Source organism: Bactrocera tryoni, chromosome 1 (assembly GCF_016617805.1).
Source record: "Bactrocera tryoni isolate S06 chromosome 1, CSIRO_BtryS06_freeze2, whole genome shotgun sequence".
NCBI classification, from domain to species: domain Eukaryota; kingdom Metazoa; phylum Arthropoda; class Insecta; order Diptera; family Tephritidae; genus Bactrocera; species Bactrocera tryoni.
The window spans coordinates 81,726,811-81,750,832 of NC_052499.1; the positions used below are offsets into that span (position 1 = coordinate 81,726,811).

Here is a 24,022-nt window from a genome sequence, read left to right on the forward strand (position 1 = left end):
CTTGGCTTGAAGTGAATAAGATTGGGTAGCCTCCTACTCGGCTAATTTTATTAAAATTTCATACTCAAACTCGATCCATATGAAAAAATCTGATCTGTAACACTCTCAATAAATCTTGGCTTAAGTTAAAAATGGTGAATTAGCCAACTGCACTGTTGCTTGGTTATGGAAAGAGTATGCAAAGTCAATTACACGGTCGTGTCCGATTGGGCGAAAACCAGCTTGATCTTTGCCTCTGCTCATTCCAAGTTGTCGCATAGCCTAAACGTGGAAGCCTCTGAGTAAATATCTATGCATCCGCTGGGTAATGAGCTGGTCATGCCCAATCCGGCTGGGCATTAAATTTGGGTTGTAGTAGAAATTGGTATTCCACATGTAAAATCAAAATCCAACAATGGCAATCAAAATTAAAGCATATAGTACATTGTCGACATACGTTATATATATGTTATATATTTGCGTTTCATTTGGTAAACTTTGCAGAGTATTGTTTCTATTAGTCTGTTCTTTTCTGATAGTCAAAGTTTAATTTATATAAGGTGTTTAAAATTGCTATACAAAACAAATACTTTTAAAATACCAGATTTCTAACATCGAAGAATATTGACCATTTTTGTCCTCTTCAATATGTTGTTAACTTAATTTTTTTGCTATAGCGGTCCAATGAGTAGATTCTTGGCGATAAGTAGACATGTGCAAACATTCAGGTCTACATCTCAAAAACATAAATAGGCGGACGGACATACGAACATGGCTAGATCAAGTCAGCTCGTCATTTATATGTATATAACGGGTATCTAAGTAGAGGTACTTCTTTCAATAGCCTTTTTTTGATAGATCAGGCATCAGTCTTACTCCGGTATAACGTTTACAAATCGTTCAACTTTATTGCGAAAATCCACGTTCTGTAAAGAATCTTGAGACCCAACGTTCATTATTGGATAATATTCGACCGAATAGACCACGTCGATATCGTTTCGCTCTATGGGCTCTTGAAAAATTCCACGAAGATCAGACGTAGTCGAGCCTGATTTTGTGCAGCGATAAAGTCCATTTCTGGCTCAATTGGCGATCGTTATCGCGCCATTAATAACGGGCTTTTTGATGCCTGAAAAAAAGATCGTGACATTTGATTTCAACAAGACAGCTTCAATTCCCACGCATCTTTCCAATCATTAGATGTATTGAGAGAACACTTCGGTGAGCAGATAATTTCATCTTTTTGGACCGGTCGATTGGCCCTTAAGATCGTGTGATATCACACCGTTAGATTTTTACCTGTACGAATATGTAAAATGTAAAATCTATGCGGACAATCCCGCTTCAATCCAGGTCCTGGATCAAAACATCACGCAAGTCATTCACCAGTTGTCAGTAAAAATGCTTGAATGAGCCATGAAAATTGGGCTCAACGATGAACCATGTGAGACGTAGCAGTGCCAACATTTAAAAGGATAATCGTCAATAAATGCCAAAGAATGTTCTTTCGAATGATAATAAACATTCCCTATTAAATTTTAAATTTCTGAGTTTTTTCTTTAAAATTAGGAAACCTCGAAATGGATCAATTTATAATATTTGATATTAATATTTTATAATTATTGGTCTCCGATGTTTCCTTCTGATTGTTAAAAACTACATGTCAAACATAATATGTCATGATCTGTTTAAAGAAGAGCACAACAACACTTATTTATAAGCGAAAACTGAAATTTCGATATAACAAGAATAAACTATACAGGGTGCCTCGAATACTTTACTTCCTGTAAATAGGGTTTAAAGTTACTTTTAAAGCTCCTGCTCCGGATGCTTGTAAAGTAATAATTATATGCGTATTTTAATTATTTACATATTTTTTTATTTGAAAATCACAATTTTAAACTACAAAAACAGTCAATCAACTGAAAACTACGAAATCAGGCACTTAGTGGTGAGCGGCAGTGTAGGTGGTATAAGCGGGAGCCGAATAGGCGTGCGCGACAGGGGCGGAGTAGTGGGCGACTGGAGCAACAGTTTTGACCACTGCAGGGGCTGAGTAGTGAGCAACAGGAGCAGCGTAATGGGCAACTGGAGCCACTGTCTTTACGACTGGAGCGACAGCAACGGACTTAACCAAAGGTTCGCGGTTAACGACGGCGTTGAAACCATTCACGGGGTCCGAGGTGTATTGAACGGTGCGCTTGTAACCATCAGCGTCAATTAGGGAGTATTCGCCGCGGACCACATCACCATCACGTTCCTCCACTTGGGTTTTCGAGTCACCGGATACCGCGTCCTGCACATCATAGCTGTATTTGTACTGAGGATGTGGGTCGTATTCTTCATCGGCCTTGGCCAACACGGGCTGTGCGGCGTACGCCACTGGCGCGGCTTTGATGACATGGGCAGCGGGTGCCGCATGGTACACTTGAGCAGCCGGCAGTAAACCAGCGCTGGCGACAGCCAGAAGAGCAAATACAGCGACGAACTAGATTTGGAAGAAGAATGTTATATATGTATATACACAAGTCAGATTAATGCTGTTATTGTAAACGAAACGTGCGTAACTTACCTTGAATACCATTTCGATTCAATTAACTAGTTGACTGGTGAACTTGGAGTTGAGCTGGTGTTGCTCGGATGAATGAAAATCTGAGAATGTTGCTCCACTTGCTCACATAGTCTATTTATACAAACTCTTTGCGCGTTACACTTATCACAATTATTTTGGAATTATTACATTTTTTATTTTACATCCATTTTTTAATGATGGCGAGCAATGCTGCAGAAGGTGTGTCGAAAAGTGTAGCATTGAAACTGTGGCAACGAGTCATAACTGCTCTTGTCAAATCATGTTTTCTTTCTTAATGCTTTTCTGCTTAATGGCTATTGTATACTCAAAATTGTATATAGTGTATGTATTTTTGTAAAATCGGTTTACTGTGGAGTCGGTGAAACAGTAGTTCATGTTTTTCGGCACCGATATTGTCTTTTCAATTATCGTTGAGTTCAATTTTCGATGACCCTTTCGGGCATTTCGACAGGCAACTAGCTAAAGCCACGTGTGATGGCTTGATCTGAGGTCTGAATCAAAGTGGAGTTGGCCGCATAGACTCTAGACCTTACATATCCCCACAGGAAAGAGTCTAAAGTCATCTTATTGAAACCAAATGTCATCAAGATCACGAGCTTCAATTTCAGGCATCAAATAGAAGGCTATCATGACACGATAACGGTCGCCATTGAGGGTTACGTTCTCACCGGCATCATTTTTAAGAAATATAGACCGATGATTTTTTTCTGGACCGTTATTTTTTCTGGATTAAATGGCATCTTGAATCTCATTAAGAGGGTCTTCGACCCAAATGCGGCAATTTTGCTTATTTACATACTTATTGCGGCTAGAGTTGACTCTCGACGGTCTTCGAGTACACTCTCAGCTTCAGCTTCTCCTCCAATATTTTCAACACTGCGTGCTGGACGAGGTCCATTCGGTCGAATATTATCCAATAATGAATGCTGGGTCTCGAGATGAGTGATGGTGTTGCGAATACATAGTACGCTCTGTGGGCCGATTATATTGACCATAAGTTGAGCGAATCGCGCGGAAATCATTCTTTACAGAAAGTGAATTTTCGTAATAAAGTTGAACGATGTGAAAACGTTGTTCAGAAGTAAGACTTTCTATGATGAAATCCCAAACAATACTAAAAAATTATATGACAGCTTGACATGAGTCATGCGTGATCTATCAAAAAAAGGCTATTGAAAAAAGTATCTCTACTTGGATCACCTGTTGCATACAGAACAAAATTGACAGTGATATGGACCCTAGTCAGGTATTCATATTCATATTAAAAACATCGCCTTACAGTTTCGCATTTATTTGGTTTAAATATCTTTGGGACTGTGAACCATTTAGTGTTGGCCATTAATTTTTATACCCTGAACAGGGTATATTAAGTTTGTCACGAAGTTTGTAACAGCCAGAAGGAATCGTCGGAGACCCTATAAAGTATATATATAAATGATCAGTATATTGAGCTGAGTCGAATTAGCCATGTCCGTCTATCTGTCTGTATATATACGAACTAGTCCCTCAGTTTTTAAGATATCGATATCGAAATTTTACAAACGTCATTTTCTCTTCAAGAAGTTGCTCATTTGTCGGAACTGCCGATATCGGACCACTATAGCATATAGCTACCATACAAACTGAACGATCGGAATCAAATTCTTGTATGGAAAACTTTCACATTTGACAAGATATATTCACGAAATTTGGAATATAGTATATAGCTTCCATACAAACTGAACACATAGTTAAAAAAGAAATGCACCTGCGAATGGTATATTAGCTTCGGTCCAGCCGAAGTTAACGTTTTTTCTTGTGCACATTCAAATTGTAATGTTTTCAAATTGAACGTGAATTCCGGAGATCACTTCTGCTGACAATTATCATTTGCTGCTACGTCATTGTCCAATCCTCAAAAGAGATCTACTTACATACATGTATGTATATATGTTTGTTCTGAGATTTATAGAAATCGCTTGGGTGGATGTAGAGACTACTCTGTTTCACTGCAAATGCATTGTCTTCTATTTGTTCTAATTTATACCACATTCACACTGAATTTCGAAATTTTGGTCATAAATTTGGTTGGATCTTTGATCCAAATCAAGTTTTGTACACATTTAGAATAATATTTTTCACATTTTGGTGGGTTTTTTGTTTGGCCTCTGTCTCAAGTCGCTTTTGTTTTCAGCATTTACGCTCCACCACCAACGCTAAAACGCTTAACCAAAGAACGCATGCTTGATGCGACCGATTTATTAAAACGCTCCTCATGCACTTGGCTGTGACTTAAATGGTGAGGCGTAAAGCCGAAAATGAATATCAATTATTTGTCATCAATGACAAAACAGACGATCTGAGTATAAATGCCGACCGTCGAGCCGAAGAACCACATTCAGTGTTTAACTTTTGTTTCATACGGACAGAACAAAATAATCCTAAACAAAATGGCCATCAAGGTTTGTTAATGAAGCGCTAATAGATTTATTAAACTTGTTAATGTGTAATTCCATCAAAATTATAGTGTGAAAAAGTTATAGATGCTCTGAAGTCAAGAGAAAAATTAATTATTGTGCCTGTGCTTCTGAATATTTTTAGTTGGTGATCGCTCTCGCTCTTTTCGCTGTTGTCAACGCCGGTGTTGTGGTGCCCGCTGCCGCCCCCGTTGCTGTTGCGCCCGCCGCCGTTGCTGTCGAGGAATATGACCCACATCCACAATACAAATACGGTTACGATGTGCAAGACACACTGTCTGGCGATTCCAAAGGCCATGTGGAGGAACGTGATGGCGATGTTGTGCGTGGCGAATACTCTCTGATCGATTCCGATGGCTTCAGACGCGTTGTCACCTACACCGCCGATCCCATCAACGGTTTCAATGCCGTCGTACGTCGTGAACCTTTGGTTGCCCCCGTCGTTGCTGCTGCTCCCATTGTGAAGGCTGCTCCAGTCGTAGCTGCCCCAGTTGCCGCTGCACCAGTGGTTAGAGCCGCCCCATTGGCCGCCGCAGCCCCAGTTGTGCCAGCTTTTACCTACAGCCGTTTGTAAAATGTCGGACTTTATGTTGTGAATATTGTTGTATTACTTTTGGATTAATTAGCTACTGTACGAAAAAAATGTGATCTAAATATAAATTGTGGAAAAAATATGACGTACTTTAAATTGTAATGAGTGGACAGGGGTTTTTAAATGAATTGTGGTATCTTATTCTTAAATATGGTGTACAGTTGAGCACGGAGCTTTCATCTGTATCCGAATAGTTTGAATTCATTCTTACGCGAAAAAATTTTGACTAGAAATTATATTGTATTACCCTGCTTAATTCATCAAAAAATGCACAATTTTCTAGTTGAAATTGGAATTTGAGGTATCCTGATCAGGAATTTGAGTTAAAAATGGTTCCATCACATGATAAAAATAGGTAACTTTAGTAAATGGTGAGGTTAACATTTTTCATAAGCACTTTTTGGGAAGGCTTTCAACTCTTTCAGCCAATTTTATTTTATCTCGTTTATCGCTCCCGTTTTCGGGTTCCACGACAATTCAGTTTGAGGAACAAGGAAAAATCACACGGAGCCGAATCTGGTGAATACTGTAGTTGATTGATGCAATTCTTCTTGTTCTTCTACAACTCCGACCGTTTTCGACGAATGTTTTCACCCCACCGCCTCAATACGTCCAAATAGATCTACTTTTTTACTTTCTGTCCCTCCGAAACAAATTCATGATGCACCAAATCACGAATATCAATAAAAAAATGAGCATAACCTTGATTTTTGAGCAACTTTGGTCGCATGATCGTGCATGTCCAAAGAGACCTGTTTACGGTACTCTTTTTGAAAAAAAATGCAGCTTAATATGGACGAGTTGAGCAAGAACGCATTTCTTACCCAAAAAATCCACCAAAATCATTCGGACGTACACACGAGAGATATGTTGACCTCTCTTGCAACCGCTCTAACACATGCCTGACGATTTTCGAGCACTATATTCTTCACTGTTTTAATATTTTCGTCAGTTGAAGAGATCGAACGTCGTTCAGAACGAAGCGTATCTTCAACGACTTCTCGACCGTCTTGGAAGACTTTATTACCACTCGTAGGCTTGTGCTTTTGATAAAACTGCGTCACCGTAAGACTTTTCCAATGATTTCCTACACGAAATTTGATTAAAAATAAAAATTTTAGACAAATTCTTTGTTCGATATTTTTATTCGTTGTAAAAATCACCATGCTTTACTGAGGTGTTACGACTTAGAAGCTGCTGTAAGCAAACTGGTTGACAAAACGCCCTCATATTTGGGAAAGTATTAAGAACAGTCCTACCAACTTAGCGAACTACATTTTTTGAAATATCATTTACGGGGAATTTAATTACAATTTTCGGCTACTTCTTTATCACAATATAAGAGCATAGTCGATATCGCTATGTCCGTCTGTATGTACCAGAACTAGCCCCTAAGTGTTCGAGATATTGATCTGAAACCCACGTTTTATTCTTCCCAAGAAGCTGCGCATTTGTCGAAAGCGCCGATACCGGTCCACTATGAGATATAGCCGCCGTGAAACTGACTGAGAAAAATCAAGACTTTGGATAAAGAGTGATTTTTACGAGATAAAGTCATGAAAGCTTACATAAATTATTGTGCAAAGCCACACTACAATCTCGGAATAAATTATCTTTTTCCCCGTTGAATGCCAGTTCTTGACCGGATAAGCTTGCAGATTTGGATATACTTACGAGGTGTGTTCAGAAAACAATGGAAATTATAAAATTTCGCCGGTTTGGAGGGTCCAAATATCACCAAAATCAAACATGAAAATTGTTTCAACGATTGGAACAATCGCTGGCGTAAGGCATTGTATCGAATGTGGACTATTTCGAAGGTGATAACGTCTATATGAATGAATACATTTTTGTTTTTCCAAAAGCAGAAATCGCATGATTTTTTGAACACACCCAGTAAATTTGTCATAAGAAATAACTACAGACGAAGTTAACCTATTTGGTACCGATTGGGTGTTTCAAATTTGCAAAATATCACAAAAAAAATAGTTTAGTTTGGATCATCAAAGTGGAGACTACTGTTTATGGTTTATGGTATATTTTTCACACAACGCCATTGATTTTTTTGAGTTTAAAAGAAACACGAAGCATAACATTATAAGTACTATATGGCCCTAAATAATATCTATACAGTTTTTTATGAACGCCACACAGCAAGTTTTATGTACAAAATTAAGCAGAATTTTTTTCGAAGCGACAAAATTTGTGAAAGTAATTAATGTGTAGGACATTGTAATATTGCCGCGAGACGTTTGACTCTTTGTGTCTTTACATATAATTCCTACAATTGACTATATACTTTGATAAAGCCATTTTGCTGTTGGTAAAAACCTAGCAATTTTTCGTTGTATTCGCTTTTTTCTCGTTTCGCGTTCCAATGACACTAATCTCGTTTTGAAAGCGTTACCTGCTCACTTTGAAATGGGTTGATAAATAGCTCCTGTGCCAATATGCATATGACAAGCGAAATTGATTTGAACTTACATATACATCCATATGTAGACAAAACAATTACTGCCAGTAATGGTGTATTTGAAAATATGATAATTTCGAAAAAATGGCAAGCAACACAAAAAAGTAGAGAAAAGTGCGAAAAAATAGAAATTATTTGAAACCAAATGCTTACCGCCATTGCTATATAAACCGCACACATTTGAATAATAAATCATTCAGCATCTTAACACCTTACGACGCAGCAATTGTGTACCCACCACCAAATCTTAGCAAAATGGCATTCAAGGTAAGTAACTTAAGCCACTCAATTTATTTGAATAAAATTTCATATTTTCTTATTTGCAGTTCGTAGCAATCCTCGCTTTCGCCGCGGTGGCCAGCGCTGGCGTTGTGCCCGTGCATGAGGTCTACCAACACGCACCCGTTGCCACCGCCGTGGTGAAGGCGCCAGTGGCTTATGCTGCGCCAGCTCCCGCTTATGCTCATGTCGCTCACGCTCCAGTTGCTGTACACGCTCATGCTCAACCGATTCTTGCCAAGCACGATGACGAATATGACCCACATCCACAATACAAATACGGCTATGATGTGCAGGACGCACTCTCTGGCGATTCCAAGAGTCAAACGGAGGAACGCGATGGTGATGTCGTCCGCGGCGAATACTCCTTGGTCGATGCTGATGGTTTCAAGCGCGTGGTTCAATATACCGCCGATCCCGTTAACGGTTTCAACGCTGTTGTCAACCGCGTGCCTTTGGAACATGTGAAAACTGTGGTGAAAGCTGCGCCTGTAGCCTACGCCGCACCAGCTCCCGCTTACGTTAAGGAGTACGCCGCCCCAATTGCGTATCATCACTAGAGCAATCTAGAAAACGTAATTTGGTTGTTGTTATCATTGGAAAGAATTGTTAAGTAGTTTTAGGAAAAAAAGAAAAAAATATTAAATAAAAGCTATTGAGCTTTTCAAGCTTCATTTATAATAACTGTGGTATTAATTACGAGGCATTGCCACGAAGTTTGTAATACACAGAAGGAAGCGTCGGAGTCTCTTTAAAATATATATAAAAAACGAGCTGTGTCGATTTAGCCATGTTCGTCCGTCTATCCGTCAGTCTGTTTGTATATACGAAACTAGTCCCTCAGTGTGAACTGACTTCTTAGACCAAGTGTCCTTTGGGTAGCCAAAAAACATCCGTTTGAAAGCGTTATAAAGTGAGTAGGCAAAACATCCCTCCCAAGGGTTGTGCGCTGGGTTTGGGACCCGTCTCGTAAAAACACACCCCCAATAAAAAGATCGAAACAGCCTCGGATGATAGAGTTCTAAACAAGTCGACTATCATGCGACTTCTTCAATCTACAAGTACTCGTGGAGAAAAGAATTCGAGCTGCAGATCTGTATAGATAAGGTACAATCTTCTACAAGAATGTACAAAAGCTGGCGTACGCTGATGACATGATATCATTATCAATTGCTCTGCTTTCTCCGGGTTCGACAATGAAGCTAATCAAATGGGTCTGATAGTGAACGAGGGCAAGACGAATTATTTTCTGTAATCAAACGTACTCGCGACTTAGCTCGACGTCACTATGAACAGTCATAATGTCGTCTATCTTGAAATCAGCGTTAACACCAACAACAACGTCAGCATCGAAATCCAGCGAAGGCTAACTTTTGTCAACAAGTGCTACTTCGGACTGAGTAGGCAACTGAGAAGTAAAATCCTCTCTCGACTAACAAATACCACTCATCATTTCTGTCCTTCTATGTGGTGCAGAGTCATGGACGATGACAACATCAGATAAGCAGGCGTTTTGAGTTTTCGAGAGAAAGGTTCTGCGGACGAGTTATGATTCTTTACGCATTGGAAACGACGAATTTTGCAGTCGATGATGACCTTTACGAGATATATGACGACATTGACATAGTTCAAAGAATTAAGAGACAGCGACTACGTTGGATTGGTCATGTCGTCCGGATGAAAACACGCCAGCCTTTCGAGTATTCGACGCAGTAACCGTCGGGGGAAGCAGAGAAAGAGGAGGACCTGGAAAAATGAAATTGGAAAAACCAAGTGGAGGAGAACCTGGCTACACTGGGAATCTCCAATTGGCGCCAAACAGCGAAAAGGATGAACGACTGGCGCGCTGTTGTTAACTCGGCTACAACCACGTAGATGGTGTCTACACCAATAAAGAGGAAGAAGAAGATTCCTACAACACATAAAGCTTGTCGCTCATTGCCTCCTAGTTTCAAAAATAAGTATTGAAACTCGACATTGTATTTCAGTGCGTAATTATATTTGTTGTAGTACATTAGTGTCAACCACAGATTCGCCTTCTTTTATGTGTGTTTTTACAGCAACCATGTTGCCACCACGCCATATCAGCAATTCCGATTTCATAAATCAAGAAAAGGGGCTGACAAAGGAGCTGATACAATTCAATAATTACATGCAAATTGAATTTAATGTGTATAATTTAGTTAATTTCGTACAAGTGCAGTCCATAATTGACTGGTGAGGCGAATCATAAGTGATGACTGAATTGTCGAGGTTGACCTGTTGCCACAGGTTGAAGCCAAGTGCAACTGCAGCACAGTCCCTTCACCATGTGTAATTTCGACAACATAATTTACGGCAGTTGTCCTCTTAATTTCTTTGATGTTTACAAAGCAAGTAGGCAACAAAAAACTGCAATAACTCATTGCTGCAATCAAAGAAATCTGAATACTCAACCGCATAACGGCAAAAGTTATTTCGACGGCAAACCGATTGCCGTAAGCCAAATAAATGTAGAATATAAATTTTTATGTGAATATCTGTATGTATGCATATTTGTACAAATACTCAGTGATCTGGCGGCAATTGTTCGAATTTTTCTCATTTTTCTCAATTTTGGCAACGCAGCACTCAGCGGAGTGTTAAGGTCAAAGTCAGGTTTTATTGTTAATCGACGCAAATACCTATGGTATTGTGTTTTGATCATGCCACATAAGCCATTGCAGTACCTTCACTGTCTGTCGGGCAATTGTTATTGTTGTATACGGCTGTGCTCTTGCCACCATGACCGGCGTAAATCTCTTGTAAGTGTCTGGTATTACAAGCGACCAGCCGATCGGCCAAATAACTCCTCATAAACACTTTACTTAACCTACGTATAACAACAACAAAGCAGAACCACAATAACTGTCTGGTAGCCAAAGCTTTATTGACGAGAACAACAACAACAATATTAACACTGTAACTGTAACCGAATGCCGAACTACCGACACATGCGCAATTGCAACCGACGAACACGCAAACAAGTGTCGCACAGTGGGCTTCTTTAGTCGGGAACAAGATAAATAATGTGAAGGAAGCACTTAGAAGATTTCAAAGATTTTTTTAAGAGACATTCTTCTTCCTTATTGGCGCAGACACGCCCTTATTGCGCGCTTATAGCCGAGTTTACAACAACGCACCAGTCGTTCTTCAATTTCGCTGTTTGGCGCCAATTGGAGATTCCAAGTGTAGCCAAGCCCTTCTCCACCTGCTCTTTCCAACGGAGTGGAGGTTCTCCTCTTCCTCTGCTTCCACCGCCGCGTACTGAATCGAAACCCTTCAAAGCTGGAGGGTTCTCATCCATCTGGCTAACATTACTTAATTAGCCGCTTTCGTATAACTCGCTCATCATTCCATCGACTGCGGTAATCGCCGTTGCCAATGCGCCAAGGCCCATAAACTCGGAGCTCCGGCTGGCTCATCAGATGTTGTCATCGTCCATGCCTCTGCATCACATAGAATGACGGGTATTTGTGGAATTTGGTCTTTGTTTGCCGAGAGAGAACTTTAGTTCTCAATTGCCTGCTCAATCGAAGGTAGCACCTGTTGGCAAGAATTATTTTGCGTTGGATTTCAAGGCTGACGTTATTGTTGCTGTTATTGCTGGTTCGAAGTCATGTCAATACAGACGTGGGAAAGCGACAACTGTTTGTTTTATGAAAAAAGATATTTCATCCTACCCTCGTTCATTACCAGCATCACGCACCGGTGGACGCTCCCACTTGTACACTTTTGTAGGAGATTGCATCTTCTCTATTGCATCTGCACCTCGAATTATTTACTTCAAGAGTAGATTGAAGAAGACACACGTTAGGGACTCGCTTTGCCTGAAACCTCGTTTGATATCGGAGAGGTTCTTTCCGATCCTGACGTAGCTTTCCATTTTGCTCAACGTCAGTTTACACAGTCGTATTAGTTTTGCGGAGATCTCATCCGAGGCTGTTTTTCCCCTTTCATTGGGGATGTTTTTTCTGTGTTTCGGGTCCCCAATCCATTGCTCAATGCTGGGGAGGGATGAATGTTTCACTGTAGCTCTTCTTCAAACGTATGTTTTTTGGTCTACGACCAGAAGTCTTGATCTGCTTGAGCCAAATGTAAAAGAATCGTTTCTAGCCACTCCCAAGTGAATGGCGATCAGAGAACTTTCTTCAGTTCCGTGAACTTCTACACATAGGTCCACCCTCTAAAAATCTTCGTGAGAAACCACTAGCGTAGAAAAAATCGAACAAACTCAAATCGAAAATGCCTAACTCTCTGTCTTCATTCTTGAAAGTTTTTTGTATATTATGTCTCATGTTTAGTAAAATCAGTAAAATCGACACACTGTACGCGTGTATTTGTATGCAACACACATGCGCCATGGCACGTTAACAGTTAATTTAGCTACATTCATACGAATGTTACTTACGGTTTGTCACGGCCACTATTTGGGTAAATTTCGCCTTTTGCCGCACACACCGTTGCTTTTAAAGTTTATTTCCACTTTTATTTTCGCCTTACTTTTAACGACAGAATGTCCAAATTCCCTCAAAATCGAGCCATCGTTCGCAAAGTCACTGCCATTATGAATTACGTGCGCTTATATGATTCTCACAGCGCTTCAATTTGCCTCGTCGCGCTACACCTTACCACCGGAATTCACGCACGCGATTAACCTTGATATGAACGGAAATCGAAAGTGAATTTCAATTTGGACAAGCATGATTTTCATTTTAGCTTCTTCTTCATTTCTGCAAAAGACTTTACTTCAAGACATTCTCTTGTGGGTCAGAATTGGATGTCTGCAAATCGCAAGATGGGTATGGTTTCTGTTTGGTAATGGTTCGAGTCTCATATTTGTATCTTCTCGGGCAGTTTACTATCAAAAGCCATTATTATAAGGTTAAAATCAACGAAAATTATAATTACAATCGAATAGGTGGATGAGGAGGCTAACGTAAGCCATTAAACTTCAGTAGGGCCTATTTAAGTTTTCACTTCTAAGATGAGTCATGGAGTAGTCTCGGATTTCTAAACAATTTAGTATAACTTGCTATATTTTTCAATTTAATAACAGACACCAATAATGGTTTCTCTCCAGATTTACCAAAACTTAATTTGTTTATCCAAATAAATGAATGTGAGACAGAGTTAAGTTCGGGTTCAACCAAATAGGACATAGATAAATAATGGCTAGAGAAAGAACATATTTTATAAATTTTAATGATGAAACCACAAAATTACACTATCATTTCATTTCATTAGGATAAATCTCATATTCACAAATAGATCGTCATAATGCCAACCGGAAGGTCGAAATTACTTTTTATATAGGATATTAGGGCTAAAGGTAGGTTCACCAACTTTTATTAGAATAACTGACGGACTGACTGATATTTGTAGTATTATAGTACGAGTATAAAGTCGGCCGGAATAATGAAAATCGCTAAATGGAATATGAGAATTTACCTAAATTTTTTTCTTTATATAGTTACCGATCTTTCAGAAGTTTTGAAGATAAGTATTATAAGTACTATATAATGGTGGACTTAGTTATTATCGTGTTTTACTAATTATCCACCGTATCATAAAATGCTAAAATAGTGTCTTCACTATGATCGGATTTAATATTTTAGTGGTTTTTATGATTTGAGTGGTGGAGAGTAAGTAAAACCACTAACTTTTCGATTTTATGGGCTAATATGTGTAAAATTAGAAATAACAATGTACCGGAAAAGATTTTTCGTTTTTTTTTTTAAGATGAGTCTATGAGCATTCAAAGTATCTCATTTAAACAATTTTTAAAAAATATTGTTCAACATGATTTTTTCGATTCAAATCTTTGAAAATTGTTTAAAAAGCCATAAATTCCCTAGTGGTTACGTTCAATTTTCGAAAATTCCTCACTATGTCAATGCCAACCACCACAGTCAGCCAAGAAATATTTTAAGTGTTCCATGCTTTAACAAGGCAACTCAATTTTAGTTCAAATTGTCTACAAGAACAAACTGACGACTGACCAAAAACATTAGTTCTCACTCCTGTTTTAGGTATTACCTCTCTTAAGGGGCTACATGGGTTTACAGGTTTCAAAATATGCAATTTTTTATTGCCTTATTAAATTCTGCAATTCCTCTAAAATATTTTCCTAAGTTTTGTAATTGATCTGAGTAATAGTTTCGGATATACAGCCTTGAGAACTTGTGCGCTCGAGGCCAGCTGGGCTAAGTGCGCCGTCTTTAAACGCGTTTTTTCTCGAAACAGTGTTTTGAAGACGTTTTGCAAGATTTCTCGAGAACCACTCGACCAATCTTCATGAAATTTTACACAGGTTTTTGAGATACAATTCTTAAGGAATTGGAGGAAGGATTTTTTTTTCGATTACAACAACTTTAATTTTTTTCAGTTAGTTTCGTCCAAGTACCAAGTGAAAGTTTTAACTAAAAGACGTATTTTTTCACTTGAAATGATCCTGTAAGAAATTCTCCTGCCAACGCGAGCGAATCTTTTTTCCGAGAGGTCATCGGAAATAGATTCGCAATGGCCGAGTTTAAAATATTTTTTCCAAAAATTTTAATATCTTTGTTACTAGTGAATGTTTGTAACAATAAAAAACAAAAAAAATATATATTTTTTTTTTATCAGAAAAGAATTATTGAAAAAATAAACTAGATACATATTAGTACTAAAATGTCTCAAATAGATGCTCTCTTCAAGAAACATCTTATATATTGGTATGAATTACTCACGGTTTGATATCAGCGACCACCCACACATGCGTGAGTGTAATTATCTCCATCATAAGTGAATTTACTTAAGTACACTTCATTAACGAATTACTCGTAGTGGGGCTCTCAAGTGATGCCACCTTGTAGCGAGTGAGTAAATTAACCGTAAAAATAACTGACAACCGCTACCGTTTAACGCGATCGTGCGCACTAAACCGTTTTTATGGCTTATTATGAAAATGCGGACACATTGAGTGCATTATTTTATTTATACACACAAACATACATATGTATGTATATGAGTGTGCCTGTGTGTGTATTTAGACATCAGCATTTTGCGGTTAATTGTGCTGCTCATCACGCGTTGGCATGGAGTGGTGCACTTAAAGCTCCACCATCATAATTAACACCACAGCGGGTATTATATGAAGTAGTTTGTATTTGTTTTTGTGTTTTTTTTGTTTTTTTTTTTGCTTTTTTGCAAATATGTATTTTGTGTTGTTGTTTAAAATTAGTGCGCGCTCGTCTTCATGGTTATCAAAATGCCGAGCTGCGAGTGCGGACATGAAAGTCGCGTCACATTTTTATTTTTACGAGCAAAGTGTACGCATTTTGGTTTTTATTGCTTACTTATTTTTTGCGAATCTGCGAAGTGAAGTGGAGGCAAAAAAAGAACTGCGAAATGGCAAAGACTATGTTGACATACATATGTACGTATATATGTCGTATTAAAAAATGTTCATTAAGCTCAAATTTTGGGAACATTGAGAAATTTGATTGAATTTTGAGTGATTTTGAAAACTCAATGGAATTAAACGATTGCTTAAGGGGCATAATAGTGTGACTGGCTTAAAAGTACGATTATTTGGAATTAAGAACAAACTATTTTATCAACAGCTTCATACTTTTAAAGGTATATTTGCTAATATTTTAAAGGGGAGTCAACCAGAAATGACCTTTTTATGAAAAAAAATCTTATTCGCACAATTTAAATCGGACAGTATCAGGTTAAACCAGAAAAAACGTTAACTTCGGCGGCACCGAAGCTAATATACCCTTCACAGGTGCATTTCTTTTAGTAATTATGTGTTCAGTTTGTATGGAAGCTATATGCTATAGTTAACCGATCTGAACAATTTCTTCGGAGATTACATTGTTGCCGTAGAAAATAATCTATTCGAAATTTGGTGAAGATACATTCTCAAATGCAAAAGTTTTCCATACAAGAACTTGATTCCGATCGTTCAGGTTGCATGTCAGCTATATGTTTTAGTGGTCCGATATCGGCAGTTCCGACAAATGAGCAGCTTCTTGCAGAGAAAATAACGTTTGTACAATTTCAAAACGATATCTTAAAAACTGAGGGACTAGTTCGTATATATACAGACGGACGGATGGACGGATGGACGGACAGACAGACAGACAGACGGACGGACATGGCAAAATCGACTCAGCTTAACATACTGATCATTTATATATATAATTTATAGGTTCTCCGACGCTTCCTTCTGGGTGTTACAAACTTCGTGACAAACTTAATATACCCTGTTGAGGTTATAAAAATACAGGTTCGAGTATACCGCGTTTAAAGTTAAACCCTACGCTCCAGCTGTGCGAAGCGAGCGCTGAAGACCTAGCATCGAGTCTCACTTTCCGGTAACATCTGCGCTACATTAAGGTTTCTACATTATCCCAAAGGTTGAAGTGTCCGAAACTAGAAAAAAACTTGGTATTGTTTTTTTTTATTTTTTGAAAAAAATAGTACCTGGCTTCCCCTTAAGGGAGAGCCTGCTTTAGAAGATTCAAAAAATCGATTTTTTTTTGCTTAAATCTCAATAAAAATTATCTAAGAACATGTCCTCAAAGTTATAGATGGGTATTCGAAATATTTTCGAAGCTAGAGGGGAAATAGTGACCGAGCGTCTAGCAGTTATGTATATGAGCGATTGGAAAGAAAACGAAAAAGACGCGCGATTTCTCGGTTGTTCATTTTGACGATTTTTTTAATTGGTGGACAGGATAGAAAAAAACTAAACGTCCTATGGAATTGAGGCAAAGTTTATTATCTTTGGCATGCAATTTTTTTCTGTTTAAACTAAAAAAAACTAAGAAAAGTCAAATTTTAACATATGTTTAAACAACATAAAGTAAATTTTTTTTGGTCAAAAACCACTCTTTTTGCAATTTTTAAAAAATTTGTAAAATTTTACACTTTTTTGGATTTTTTTTAGTTTAACTAGAAGATAAATTATTAGAAATTATGAATCTCTTTGAATTTTTTGTGTCCGATAAAAATTGCCTGCCGTCCGACAAATGCACATTCGAGATGCATCGGGCAATTGCTTTCCAAAGGCAGAATCTCAAAGATTTCGTGTCCAAAAATTTGTGAATGATGTTTAAATATATAACTATAAAGCCTAGAAATTTCGCTTTAATCACTTATTTCTTTCCCTCCCAAAAAAATCCTCAAAAAAGTTGATCTTTTGAAGCCTCTAAAGCAGACTCCCCCTTAAGGGTATACTGCAATTTTAATTTTTAAAGAGAAAGAAAGGTTAGCCACTGTTGTCGTAATTTCAGCATTATCCATGGATGAAACTTAAACACATAAATTCTGTTTAGAAGATATTGTCGATACAACGACCTATGGTTGAAAAAAAAAAATTAAAATTGATAAAATGACATCGTTTTTAAAAAAATTATTTGAATTTTATCTAAAATCGATCGTTTTCGGCTTGCAAAAATTAAATTTTTTCTTTCCATTCAATAATCAGTATGTCGTTGTATGGAGAGCTACATACATACATATATACAACACATGAGGCAAAATAGTAGAATTTTTTTTGGAGTAAAACTCGTTTGAAGATAAACTCATGGATTGAACTGAGGAATTTATTTAAGAGCATAAATAATAATCATTGAACATATAATATCATATTTTTCATTGGGCTGAAAATGTCAAATTTTGTACCGAAAAGTGATGATTTGGGAAAGCATTAATTTCTTGTTTCTATCTGCAGAGTCGCATCGCATGCTTGTCGAGGCATATGGTGATCATGCTCTATCAGAAATAACACGCAAAAGATGGTGTCAACGGTTCAGTGTCAATAAACTTGATGTGAAAAATGAAGAACTTGGAAGACTGCCAAAATAGTATGAAGACACCGAACTCCAAGCAACATTAAATGAAGATGATGATTTGAGTCAAAAGCAAATGATAGCCATCTTAAATGTTGCACAACAAACAATTTCAGATGGATTTATTTTAAGAAACCTAAACTGAAAAAATCATGGGATAATTCGGTACAACCATCAACATCGACTGCAGAAACAGATCGATTTGGTAAAAATAGCAATGCTATGTGTTTGATGGGATCAGAAGGGTGTGGTATATCATGAGCTTCTAAAACCAGATTTTAATACCAAACGCTACAGACAACAAATGATCAGCTTGAACCATGCTTTGGTCGAAAAATTACCAGAATGGGCCAGAAAACACGGCAAGGTAGTTTTGATACACCACAATATACCTGCACACAGAAGCAAAATCGGTTCAGGATACAATCAAAGTTCTTGGCTGGGAGCTGCTACCTCACCCACCGTATTCACGCTTCCAATTACCGTTTAGTTCCATCGATGGAAGACGCATTGACTGAGCAGCACTCTGATTCCAACGCAGATTACGATTCATTACATCATCTTACATAAATCTTTAGGTTTTAAACTCCTATTATACTATTATATCTGATAGAATACATATTTGTTTATTTATTTATAAATACGAAAAGACTTTTTCCAACCAATAGTATGGGTGTTATACTACAACCTGTCCGATCCAAATCAATGCCTTGTATGGAATACTCTTTTACTTATCATGATGTTTTCATTAAATATGGATGATTTTTCAGAACAGCGGTATACTATAATCTATAATTGTTCAGATCGGACCACTATAGCATATAGCTGCCATACAAACTGACCGATCAAAATCAAGATTAAGATGGCTTTATACCCTCTTAGGCTATATAAAGTTAACATTTTTTCTTGTTTTTGTTTTTTTTTTTTTTTGTTGCCAAATGACAACTGCGTGCCACTGTACGGGCACTTTGCTATTGTAATGTTATTGTAACAAGCTATAAGCATTTCATAAAATTCTTATTGAACAACCTGGTATGTCCAAGCTGTAACTAGATTCAAATTTTAATATCATACATTGCATGATTTTTGTTCGTATTTTTCCTTCTCCTGTGAACTTGTAAAATTTAACATTTAAGGGGACAATATGTACATTTGTATGTGTGTATGCGTTAACATATTTCTGCATTATCTTCCACACAGTTTGTTTATTTTATGCTTAATGTGATCATATATTTTTCAAGGTCATCTTTGTTGATTTCTGCTAACAATCAGAGAATGCCGGGTTGTTGACTTAATAGCGTTTGATATAAGCTATAACTTTGATATAAACGAAAATCTGCCAATCATGCTTTTCCGCTTGCTGCGTCTACCAGAATCTAACGTAAATTCCAATACTCTTTTCAGTGCAGTCTGTGTCTGTGTCAGTCGTTTTTGGTCTGATGAAATATTTCAATGATTATCGCAAGGCATTCTTATCGCATTGACTTTTATATATCTGCATGTAGATATGTTTCGTGGTCAAGTGTCTGTCGGAAATATTTAAGACAGTGGCCAGCCGCCACACACTTACAATATATTCACACCACTATTGACTCATGCCCTTAAATAATGGCTTACTTAAATGTCGCAGGTTTTTATGAAAATAATGAAAATATATGCAGCGCATTATAAATAGAAACAAAAACGCAGAACAGCCGAATGCGCCGTGTAGCACACTTGGCATGATAATTTGAAAACATACACATACACACAGCCGAAAAATGATATACAACATTCGGGTTAATCAATGCCTCCATTGCCCAGTGTCATTATGCATTTGCGCATGCGTTGCATTGTAATTACCAAGCGTTTGGTCACTTGCCAGCTACCGATTCGCATGACTATTGGCTGCTAGTCAGCCGATATTGCGCACATGCGCAGTAAATTGGCACGTTGGACTTCTTTTTGTCGACTTTGTCGCGCTGCACTTGCTGGTGTGGGTTGTGCTGCGCAGCCGCAGCGACCACGAGTGTTATGCTAAGCTGTGGTCAATCGTCATTCCGTACACACATACATATATTTACATGATGACTGGTGCGCATGTGTGTATAAATATAAACAAGTGCATGCATAACCAAAATTAGTACGCATTGTAATTGCAATCGTGGACTGATACATAAGCGCGGCGCAAATTAGTTGGCGTTGACGTTGGCGTCGGCCGAGGCTCGGCTGTGAGTGCGGGTGTGCAGCCTTGGCGTGCTTATCATGCATTCTCAGCTCACCAGCAATGCAATCAAATTTTGAATTAAAGAAGCTCACTGCGTCTGCGCACATACATGAATATATATGTATGTACGTATGTTTGTTTGTATGTATATGTGCGCAAATTGTCGTTCAAATGGCGCACGTAAGTAGGTTTTCGTTTTCATTATGCGTTCGATTTTCATTTTTTATATTTGATTTTATTGGTTGAATGGCCGCTTTGATTTGTATAAAAGGCCCAGTTGGCGCCGGTTCCAATCAGTTCAAATCCATTTTCGGTATTTAGAGCAACTAAATCAACAATTCAAACACACCCAACAAAAATGGCATTCAAAGTAAGCAGCAACAGGAATAAGGATAACATCCACCTACAACAAAAACAAAAAAGGCTTAGCCACAAATAATAACTAAAAAGGACTAAATTCCATACAAAAAGTGCTACAAAAGACTTAAGCAAGAAACTTGTCATAATCATAATCATGTCATAATCAGTGTTTGCCACATAAAAGTAACCTCAGTTCTTTATACTCCATTACAGTTTATCGCCTTCTTCGCACTCTGCATCGCTGCCGCCAGCGCCGGTGTCATCGCACCAGCTGCTCCATTGGCCGCCGTTGCAGCCGCACCATTGGCTGTTGCTGCCCGCGTTGAGGAATACGACCCACACCCACAATACACCTACGGCTATGATGTCAAGGATGCTCTCTCCGGTGACTCGAAAACCGCTGTGGAAACCCGTGATGGTGATATCGTTCAAGGCCAATACTCACTGAATGACGCTGATGGTTACCGTCGTATCGTGGACTACACCTCCGACCCAATTAACGGTTTCAACGCTGTTGTCCGTCGTGAGCCTTTGGTTGCTCCCGTCGTTGCTGCCGCTGCACCAGTAGTTGCTGCCCCAGCTCCCATCGTCAGAGCCGCTCCTTTCGCCGCACCAGTTGTCGCCGCCCCTGCTCCCCTCGTCGCCGGACCAGCTGTAGTGAAGACCCAATTCGCATCTCCACTCATCTCTTATGCCTATTAGAGAAGTTGGACTGAACATTGCCATTAGTTGTTAATCATGAATAAAGCCGCACTGTGAATATATAGACAAAAAATAATTGTACTTTTATTTTCCAACTGTAAAAAGGAGTCTTAAGGTTGTGCAGAATAATTTCACCCATCAATTTCATTATTTTTATACTACATTGACACATGGATATATAAATGTGTATGTGTGTCCAATTGTCCATGTAAATATGAAGGTTTGCATTACATTGCATCATCATTAAGGTATTTTTGCAAAGGGACAATGTTGCATGTCAAATGCTGGTGCCACACCCTTGCAGATTATGTCCAATAACAGAATGTTTGCCACATGACTTGCAACTAAACGCCATCGTGGGTTGGGAGATGTTGCATTGTGACTAAGTAATGGACAGAAATGGCATTTGTAAAGCAGATGCCTTTGAGTCCCCATTGTGTTAGTAATATACGGCTGAGGTAATGACTAAGCCACAAGCCAATTCAAATTCTTAGTTACATATTTATATACTTATATACATATATACACGATAAACAGGTGTGGAAGCTACATAAATAGATGTGATTCATTTAACGATTGAGTTAACCAAATTTCCTTATTAAGATTTTATTAATAGTTGTGACACATATTGTAATTTGTTATTGAAATATGAAATATCATATTTAATACGGTGTTGAAATTTTATTGCGAGGAATTTTTTAATTAAATTGGTGTAATAAACAGTTCTCCAGTATAACATCTTATAAGAAAAACCAAATAAAATGATAAGATATTAGATGTCACACGGCCTCGATTATTGCCAAAGTACAGAACCGCAAGAAAATCTTTAACTCGGTAGCCGGCAGCACATGGGGAAAAGCCAAAGAAACGTTGTTGGCAACATAAAAGGAATCGGCTGGCCGATCACTAAATACGCCGCACCAATATGGACACCTGGATGCAATGAAACGGAGACGAGGAAGCTACAGACACTTCGAACAACAACAAGATGCCTCCTGATGACTCCCATTTAATATATGCACGAAGGGGTCCGCATGCTCTCAGTTAAGGGGCATAAAGAATTCCTCTCCAAGCAGTTTCTGCTGGGGTGCTTTCGTGGAAATCATTTCCGCAGTCACCTGCTTGAAGCGGAACCGTCCCCTAGGAGTTGCATCCTCAACTACAATGACGACATAAAACAATACGCCGTCCATACTTCGGACACAACAAACTTCAGACATGCCACCATTCACAGTGGAGCCAGTAATACTTTCACCGACTCTACCTCAGTGAATGACGTACTTGAAGATAAACCACTACCCATTGCAGACGAACTACTCGAGTTGTCGCTAGAATCGAGAGTGCTTCATGCGCAGCTTCGTTCTGAATACTGTAACAGGTTAAACTCCTACTTATCGAGAATCGACTCCGATATATCAAATATATGGCCAGCGCGCAACGAGTCCCCGAATGACACTAATCATCTCTTTGCATGGCCAACTAACCCTGCACATCTGACACGCTTCCCCATATGGTCCGACCCCGTCAAAACAGCACGTTTCCTAGAGCTACCGTTGGGTGATCTTGATGACAACTTATATGAACCTTGCCATCCTAACGGGGACTAGATAACCGTTACAAGAACGACAACATTAGATATTTATTTTGAATCCAGCAAGTCAGCGATCGGAAATTAAAAACACGAAAAGTAAGAAAGAATTCAGAATTCAGAAAGAATTCAGAAATACAAATACAAAAAATTCCTTACAAGAACTTGTTTTGTTTCTGATTGTTCAGTTTGTATGCCAGCTATACACTATAGTTATCCGATCTGAACTATTTCTTCGGAGATTGTGTTATTGCCCTAAGCCCCTTGCCGAGTTTCGTGAAGATAAATTTCAAATATCTTGAAAACTGAAGGACTAGTTCGCGAATATATACATACATATATAATTAATTACCATAGAATTCTGACTGAGATCCACTTATTTAAGTAACGTTAGCATTATTTTTGTTTTGTGTGAAGCCGCTTTTGAAGAGGGAAAGTATGGAACGGGTTAAAAGACGGATGATTTTTTATTGTGTAAGATAGGTGATACATAAAGAACCACAAAAGAACAGTGAGTGTTATATTCTGCAGGAAATATTGAATATGAGAAAGCTATTAGCGCGATCGGTGCCAGCGAACCAGAGATTCATAAAATGGAATTCAAGTCTACTACTTGGAGAGGTCAAAATGGTTAGGCTGTACTATTAGCCGATTCGACACCGAACTCTCCGATTTAGACTAACATTTGCGCCGACAGCATAGTCAGAGTTGCTTCCCACTTTCCAAGTTTATCGTCGCATGACTTCCTTTTATTTCCAAAACGGGAAAAGTCAATGAAAGACAAAAATCGATTCGGATAAAAAATTGTCACTACGGAGACCTATTTTGCAAACCTCCAGTATTTTCAATTTCATTTTATACTAAATTTTAAAAATAATTTATAGATTTAGGGCTTATTTTCAAACCACTTTCGTGGGTACAAAAAATACAA

At 38.3% G+C, this 24,022-nt stretch overlaps 4 protein-coding genes across 4 annotated transcripts; 3 read left to right on the forward strand and 1 right to left on the reverse strand.

Annotated features, from left to right (window-relative positions):
• Positions 1–1,924: 1,924 nt before the first annotated feature.
• Positions 1,925–2,563, reverse strand: LOC120778217 (larval cuticle protein A2B-like). Its single transcript, XM_040110014.1, has 2 exons — positions 2,552–2,563; positions 1,925–2,467 (listed from the first exon to the last, which is right to left on the reverse strand). The coding sequence occupies exons 1-2, from the start codon at positions 2,561–2,563 to the stop codon at positions 1,925–1,927; spliced, it is 555 nt and encodes a 184-aa protein (XP_039965948.1).
• Positions 2,564–4,966: 2,403 nt separating this feature from the next.
• On the forward strand, positions 4,967–5,652 carry LOC120780988 (larval cuticle protein A2B). The gene is made up of 2 exons (XM_040113209.1): positions 4,967–5,013; positions 5,153–5,652. The coding sequence occupies exons 1-2, from the start codon at positions 5,002–5,004 to the stop codon at positions 5,600–5,602; spliced, it is 462 nt and encodes a 153-aa protein (XP_039969143.1). The 5' UTR covers positions 4,967–5,001; the 3' UTR covers positions 5,603–5,652.
• A 2,696-nt stretch (positions 5,653–8,348) lies between these two features.
• LOC120780533 (larval cuticle protein A2B-like) lies at positions 8,349–8,932 on the forward strand. The gene is made up of 2 exons (XM_040112795.1): positions 8,349–8,360; positions 8,420–8,932. Exons 1-2 carry the CDS (start codon positions 8,349–8,351, stop codon positions 8,930–8,932), a joined length of 525 nt encoding a protein of 174 aa, XP_039968729.1.
• An 11,867-nt stretch (positions 8,933–20,799) lies between these two features.
• LOC120781723 (larval cuticle protein A2B-like) lies at positions 20,800–21,503 on the forward strand. Its single transcript, XM_040113965.1, has 2 exons — positions 20,800–20,811; positions 21,015–21,503. The coding sequence occupies exons 1-2, from the start codon at positions 20,800–20,802 to the stop codon at positions 21,501–21,503; spliced, it is 501 nt and encodes a 166-aa protein (XP_039969899.1).
• Positions 21,504–24,022: the final 2,519 nt, after the last annotated feature.